Below are 8,325 nucleotides of genomic sequence, written 5' to 3' on the forward strand. Positions count from 1 at the left end.
TCATTCAAAAGATGTGTTTGTACAAACGACTTATGTCTCATGAATGTCTGTGAAGTATTGTTAGAACTGGAACAGTTCTCCAACAGAGGAGACTGAATAAAAGGGAACGATGCAACACAGCTAAAAAGCTACGATAGCCTGCTCTATTTTGGATTCTGGTTCTGATCAAAGTTGAATATGTGTGAAAAATGATTTCCTGCAAGCAAAGCCACAGATCTCTGCAATTACAGTACAATGAATTCATCTCACTGAACACTTTTAATGTTTTAAATGATTGCTTTTAAAAACTTCATAGTTTTGTTAATTGATCCTAATAATAGATTACTCTTGCACACGGACAATTCTAAGTCAGCATAATATTTCATTGTCCATTTTTACACTTTTCAAAGCTGATTATATACAATTCTAGATTGAAATCTTTATTCTGTACATTCACATTCATCCTTTACCAGCTCTCTTATCTCTGTTAGTCGTCTTCCATGCTTTCCCGCACTGTCCGCTCATACTCAGCACATCTGTAGAACCTCTGCTGGGAAGGATATCTCAGGACATCTCATTCCTCTTGACACAGTTAATCGCTGTACGTCTCTGACTATTAACCCCATTTATCTCTCTCTTTCTCCTCCAGGATCCTGCTAACAGTAGTGGTGATCTTCCGTATCCTGATCGTTGCAATTGTTGGAGAGACCGTGTATGAGGACGAGCAGACCATGTTCATCTGCAACACTCTTCAGCCAGGCTGCAACCAGGCCTGCTACGACAAGGCCTTCCCCATTTCCCACATTCGCTACTGGGTCTTCCAGATCATACTGGTGTGCACGCCCAGCCTCTGCTTCATCACCTACTCCGTCCACCAGTCGGCCAAGCAGAAAGACCGGCGCTATTCCTTCCTGTATCCCATAATGGAAAGGGACTACGGTGGAAGGGACGGAGCGCGAAAGCTCCGCAACATTAATGGAATTCTAGTTCAACATGGCGGTGACGGCGGAGGAGGGAAGGAAGAACCCGACTGTCTGGAGGTGAAGGAGATCCCCAATGCCCCTCGAGGCCTAACCCACGGGAAGAGCTCCAAGGTTCGTCGGCAAGAAGGGATCTCCCGCTTCTACATCATTCAGGTGGTGTTCAGAAACGCGCTGGAGATTGGCTTCTTGGCAGGCCAGTACTTCCTTTATGGCTTTAGTGTGCCTGGGATTTTCGAGTGTGACCGCTACCCGTGTCTGAAGGAGGTGGAGTGCTACGTGTCTCGCCCCACGGAAAAAACGGTTTTCCTGGTGTTCATGTTTGCTGTAAGCGGCATCTGCGTTGTGCTCAACCTGGCCGAGCTCAACCACCTGGGCTGGCGCAAGATCAAGGCGGCCATCAGGGGCGTCCAGGCCCGCAGGAAGTCTATCTGCGAGATCAGGAAGAAGGACATGGCGCATCTGTCCCAGCCCCCAAACCTTGGACGCACACAGTCCAGCGAGTCAGCCTACGTCTGATGATGAAGAGAGGGAAAAGAGGAGGAGTGGGATGAATGTGCAAGAGAGAGAGTGAATTAATTATAATTTTAATTTAACAAAGATGGTGGGGAGGTCAAGAAGATGACCCCTTCTCTGTGATGATGGAATGAAACAGAATGTAAAAAGACCAAACCTCCGGCTCTACGACTTAAACTCAAAGTCATTAAAGAGCAGAGGAAGAAGACAATTAAAAAAGAGAGAATAAAAGATGTGTTCTGCACATGAACATGATGCACACATTTTGGTCTCATGGGGGGATATTCCAACTGCCATTTTATACTTTTTGTCCTTTTTTTTAACTAATTACCTTCTCCTCTGCTCCTCATTTCTTTTAAAGTGAGGAATTAAATCCTCAAGAGGCTGAAGAGGCAAAGACTAGAGATGAGAGGAAGAGGGGAAGGGAGCTGGGAACAGTTGAGAGGCTGTTTTGTATTCTTTGGGGATATTGGAAGATGACAGCGGTGTTTGATGCATCCCATGGTGCTTTACTTCTGGACTGTGTCAGCCTCAGTGAAAACGGGAGGACAGGATAGTGGATGGGACGAGGAGGATGAGCAGCAACATCATTAAAAGAGGAACGGAAGAACTGTCAGAGCCATGACGGACTATTGGGAACGAAGGTGAGCGCGTGAGAGCGAGAGAGAAGGTGGGAGACATCACGCCCCGGAAAAAAACATACGACATACCAGAGGAGGGACAGAGGGAGCGTTTGTCTTTCCTGCATCAGAGACTTGAGTTAGACCAAAGCCAAGCGAAAAAGCTGCCTCTGAGCAGTGTCACCCTCGCCTCTGCTGGAACATCGTCACGAGCCAAAACCAAGAGAGAAAGACTGACGATGTTTATGTTTTGTCTCTTGGCAAAAGATGATTTTAACACAAACACGGCGAGTACCATAAACACTTTTTTTCTTTCCTCTCCCCAATCTCTCGCTCCCTCCACTCAATGGTTGGCAGCTATATAGACCCCAGGGGCTTCGGATGACAGTAATGACCCTTGCTGCAGTCCTTCTGCATAAACTTAGGAGAGGAACTAATGAACAAATGGACAAACAGTGTGTAAATGTCAGTCTCTCCTAAAGCACAAACCAAACTTCCCTCCTCTCAGCATTCCAGTGTGCTGAGAGAAGACGGAGAGACAGAAAGAGAGGAGAGGAGAGGAGAGGATGGGAACGGGAGCTTGTCGAGGAGAGGAACAGATCACTTTATTACAAATTTTATAAAAATATATCACCATGAGTTAAAGTTTTTTTTGAGAAAGCGATGGTGCCATCCTTGAGATATTTAATTATTGTTGGAAAGTTATATAGAGTATATCATGGTAATATTATTTATCCATTTAGAATATATCCAAATAGATTTATTTATCTTTGCGAGCGGGTTGGTTGGGATATCATATTGCTGTTTTTTTAAATGTATAAACTGTCTGTCTTTTTTCATTTTTGTTTAGTTTAAAGCATTTTTCACTGATGGAACTGATTAATGACATGTAGGGGGCGGGAAGGGACAAGTTCGTGAGCTTTGTTTTAAAACGCATTGAAGCTGTGCAGCTGCTCAGGAAACCTCAATCGCAATTGTTACTGAATTGCATTCAAAATGTAGAACAATGCAGCCGTTAAAAACACAACACCTTTGCGTGTTTTCTACAGAGAGCCTTGGTTTTTCTTCACAATCAGCTGCACAGCTTCGGGCGATTTTTGGCCTGTGAGCCATTTTGAAAAAAGGCATGTTTACATGACGCGATGTTTCTTGAATGATCAAGCTATGTAGCCGGTGAGTAGTAACTCTCTAGGGACAGTTGTGTTTTTGAATCTCAGTGTTTTCATTTAGCATTTCTTTCCTGACTGGATTTCAACATGCATGCCTTGTAAGAGAAAAGAATGACATGAAAGAAAAAGATGAAGATGACAGAGAGTGTTGCACCTTGATTAATGCAGACGAGTGGGAGAGTGGCAGACTGAAGGAAGCTATTTTGGGACGAAGGCTGTGTCAGTGGACACACACACACAGACACAGACAAACACACACACATACACACACAAGAGCATTATTTATAACAAGGAGCTATCACACTGTGAGCCTGTGAAACCAGACATAGAGACAATTCAGTGGACTACATGTGGAATCTTTTAAAGGAAAATGTCACGAACACCCACAAACAGAAATACATGGGACCAGCATAGTGTTGTCCATGGTGACACAAGCCCTAACTCCAATGTTGTATGTTTAAATTTGTTCATGCTCATTGATCATGTTACAGAGACCAAAATATCAGCTAACTGAGGAAAAAAATCCATAAATGCGTCTTTAGCCCGGTCTCAACATGCTGTAGCACATCAGTGGTCGGTGCTTTAGCCCTGCCCTGTAGATGTGTCAACTGAGAACCTTTTCTACCACTGCAATCTAAATGGCCTTATGTAGCTCAACACTGCATTAGCTCAACACTGCCACATTTGGGTGTTTGATTCTTACAGGGACCACTCATGCACCACTAGATACCAGATTCCAGCTACTGTATATTTGTGGCTTCTTCTGCCATCAGATCGCAGCATTATCTGCTGTAAATGTTAAGAAATGTGTAAACACTTTTGTAGTTTGACTTTTTGTTGTTTCCATTTTCCTTCGACTTGCCTTATCTGCTTGTAGTGATTTCCTACATTTCCCACAATGCCTTTGGACAAACTCCTAGGTCATAAAAGGAAAATTTGTTAACACTATTGAAAGCCTCAAATGTGCCCACATAGGAATCTGTAGTTAAGTAGAACAATACATTTAAGAAAAATTAAGAAAAAATCAATTCACCTGATTGCAAATACACTGATCATCAGCCAGAGCTACAGCAGGTCTGGGAGCAGCAGCAACTGCTGATGCAGAAGAAGAAATCCCCGTAACTCTCTGTTCCTCCATTCACTCCCACTGTCATAATCTCTGTGACTCTTACAGGTGATTATCCCCAGATTTAGACTCCTCTGAGGATTTCTATGGGGATCAATGGGATCGGTGCAGACTACTGTACACACTAGGAAGGACAAGTACTTTGACAGGGCACGCCAGAATGCCTAATAATAGAGGTTGAGTGATGGTTTCCCTCACTTGCTGGGACCTTGTGCTTCTAGCAAAGGCTTAAAAATTGACCTTGAGCTTAAAGGCCAAGCCAATGTCCTGTACTATACGCAGCTCCTGCTGGTCAGACCCTGCACAGTACAGCGCTCCTGTAATCTCCACAGAGCACAGGTCGATGCTGGTGTGAGGCCTATTTTTGGTGGTTGGTCGATGCAAACATGTTAAACAGACATTCATTCAAGGAAAAACAAGCTAGTCTGACTTTTACAACAGCAGTTTGACTTCGGTTTCCTCCTCTTGGATTCTGCTCTTATGTCTGGTTTCATTCAGATCAGAAACACACACACACACACACACACACACACACACACACACACACACACACACACACATACTGTATACACACACAGTTTGAGGATGTAGAGGGCCATAAATGTGTCCTGGTTTTCTTTGGTTTACATTTATCCAGCATTCATTAGTGACTCATGACTCCAGAAGTTACACAGTCAGTGGGTACACCATTTTCCAAAGTAAAAGCCGGCCCCAGTTCTTCCAACAGTCCACTACTCTCCACAGTCTCCACAGTCTACATTTATATTTGTCAATGTGAAATGAATTATGCAACTTTTTTTTTCTTCTCATTTGCTTATCTTTTTGACTTGTGGATTCATTTTGTTGTCTGTTGCTCTTTTTGTGCAGTGACATATCAAAAAAGAAAGATGTTTTTTCTATGTAAAGGAACAAAAAAACTTTTTTTTATTCAATGTGTAAAATCAAGGGTAGAATGTTGAAATATAAGACTAGCAGAAAAAATATATTTCCTCCCTTGCCAAAGTGATATGCAAAATTTCATTAATTTTCAAAGATTTTTTAAACTGCATGTGTAATGGCTAGACTAAGCATGTTTCTATGTTTTCTTCAACAGAATCTTAAAAGAAAGAATTTTTTTTAGTCCAAACTGTGGAGCGAAGCTATTATGTCTTGATGCCAAGTGTGTATATTAATTACCCAGTTCCTCAGACGGTACAGAGCCAGGAAGACAATACCAACTCAGTGATGTTAAAACTTCCTATTACAGGTTATCAGTCTCAAATTTACCTCCCAAAAGATTCTGAAAACACTACGTACAGTAAATCTTCTACTTTAAGAAATTTGCACATGAATATATACCTTTACAATCTGTCGTGGAGGATGTTTTGATTTATAAGCCAGTAAAACACAGGGTAAACAGGAATATAAGCATACAGGTTAAAAACTGGCACCATAAGATGTCAGACGCCACAACATTCCAGGGTTTAGTCCCCAGCACAATGTGTAATTAACCTGCAATTTACAGCCTCGTAATGTGTTAAATATGGTTAAATCCTCAGTGAAGCTCCTTATGGACATTTATTGGGGTACAGTACACTGACAGCAGACTCAGGAAAGAAAACAATGCTGATCTTTTACACCAATCTTTTCTAGTAAAAAATGCTGTTACTACATTAACACACACAAACGCTTTTATAGAAATGATATTAAACATGTCAGCATACTCTCGAACCCAGTCGCCAGAATAAATGTTGGCAGTGTACGTTACGTCTGCAAGGTTAAATGTGCTTATGGTCTGGTTAGGTTAAAGCGCACAAACCACTTCATTCAGGTTAGAAGAAGCTGATATTGGTTTTGTTGTTGGAAATGTGCTGACGTCTCCTTAAAAATATCCAGTTGTTTCACACTTACAAATGTTGAAACGCAGGCTTGAACAGCAGTCACTGGCTTGGCAGCCTTCTTGGTTAGATCTCATCTCCTGACATGAAAGTCAGCTTGAAGATGTTGACTGTGAACGTATTATGAGACGAAGTGTACACATTTTGACTGATACGTATGACGTTTACAAATTTGAACATATCCATAGTTCACAGAAATGTAAACTGCCAACATTTTTTTCTGGCGTCTGGCCCGAACTTTCCATTTACCATCTTATCTTGTACTGTAAAGGCCACCCAAAAAATTGTCTTGAAGTCTGATTATTTACCTCTTGGTGCTATTGAGGTTGGACTTGTTACCAAAAACGTTAATTAAGATACATTCCCTTGTCTTCAGCACACTACTGCCCCACATACCACACATCATGTAGCAATGCAGGTCTCCTTAAAACAACTAGCTGTTACTCCTGACTGTTACTAACAAATGGGCAACAAAAGCCCACAGCAGGTAATGATATCATTTTTCATGAAACTCTCCACATTGTACTGCAGAACAGTAGCAAACAATCTGATTCCTCAGGAAAGCAGCATGTAAATGAGCTGTTTCATTCATTAACACAGAGCTCACTGAACTACTACATTACTCTCTGAATCGCTGCCGACAGGACCTCAGATTGATTTAGTAATCACATTATGTAGCCAACTCTAAGGGCTGGTTGGTCGCCCTTGAGCAAGTTGCCCAGTATCTCGTATACATTCAAGGGCTTCTTACTTATTACAATCTAAAAAGCCATAGATTTTAAAAAAAGAAAAAGGTTAAACTTGACTTGGTGCATTACTTTGACAGAATACAACGTGCACTCATGGGCCAAGGTTAATCACATCCATATGTAGTTAATTAGGCGATCACTTTTTCATTTAAATTGAAAATTAGACATCTTGTTTCCAATAAAAAAAAAAAAAGGTTTTTACTGTGTTTAATTGAATGAGAAAAATGAAAGTTATAAAGCTCCTTTCATCCAGATGTTCAGCTTCAATTTTCATTTCATTCTGAAATCAAAAGCTCCCTCCTCCCCACCTCCAGCCATGTCTGATACTGGTGCTGCTGTCCTGTGGGCTGGATTATAACCATTTCAGGGTTCAGAGAAGGACCTCTCAACCTCTCACTAATCCGTCATGATATCAATCGTGATTACTTCATCTAATTACACTGAGTGGCAGATACAGGCAGGGTGGAATTTAAACCACCATCCGGATTTGACCAAACAGCCCCCCTGTGCATCTCTCTCTCACCGGCTCTGCAACCACCTACTGGCAGCAGGGTTGCAGATGTGATTCACTGAGTTTTAATTGTAAAGAGAGACGATGAACAAGTGGGGCAGAGGAAGATCAGATGTCAGGTCCGCCTCTCAACTTTCCACTTCTCCTCTCAGACCAGTACCTCATGGTCAGTTAACCTTTATGTCATGACGTGCGTCTGTAAACTGTGTGAGAAGCTACATGTTACAATGAGAGGGATGAAACCTGAATGGTGATTTGTCGGGGGAGTGGGGGAGCAATGTCATGTTTAGCCAATATTTGGCATCCTGTTGTGGTCATCAATATTTAAGGGATCAGAAAGGGAAAATAGTTAATTATCGTAACCCTAGAAACTTGTCATTCTTGAGCATAGCTTCTACTGTGACATCTGTCTGGATGTAAAAGCATGGACTGAAAACAGGAACGATGAAACACTCAAACACACTTCACGCTTTGTAACCTTCATCTAAAAATCTGTCGTTTCCAACTGCAGATTTTATGGTGTACCTGACGGACCTTCGTTGAAGGTCCACTGTATATTTCTGACTGGTGTACTGTATGTAAAGACTGAATAAAACCTTGAATGTTACATCAAGCCTGAACTGGCCTCGTGCCTGCTGATTTATGACCTGAAAGCGCTTGTGTGTACATGCAGTGTGTGTGTTTTCCGTCTCCTGTACAATGTGATGTGTGTGTATAGAAAACGTGAGAGGGTGGATTTTTGAGCATGTGGGAGTGATGGGATTTAGAAAATACAAAAGCATTCTGTGGTGTGATGGA

General features: G+C 41.9%; 1 protein-coding gene across 1 annotated transcript in view; it reads left to right on the forward strand.

The window, feature by feature from the left end:
• Window positions 1-8,147, forward strand: part of gjd1b (gap junction protein delta 1b) — a 32,473-nt gene extending 24,326 nt beyond the window's left edge. Inside the window, exon 2 of the mRNA XM_084352044.1 lies at window positions 629-8,147. Coding sequence (XP_084208170.1) covers window positions 629-1,478 — 850 coding nt within the window. The 3' untranslated portion in view covers window positions 1,479-8,147. The remainder of the gene's footprint in view (window positions 1-628) is intronic.
• Window positions 8,148-8,325: the final 178 nt, after the last annotated feature.

This window comes from Pagrus pagrus (genome assembly GCF_965226575.1).
Source record: "Pagrus pagrus genome assembly, chromosome: 4".
NCBI classification, from domain to species: domain Eukaryota; kingdom Metazoa; phylum Chordata; class Actinopteri; order Spariformes; family Sparidae; genus Pagrus; species Pagrus pagrus.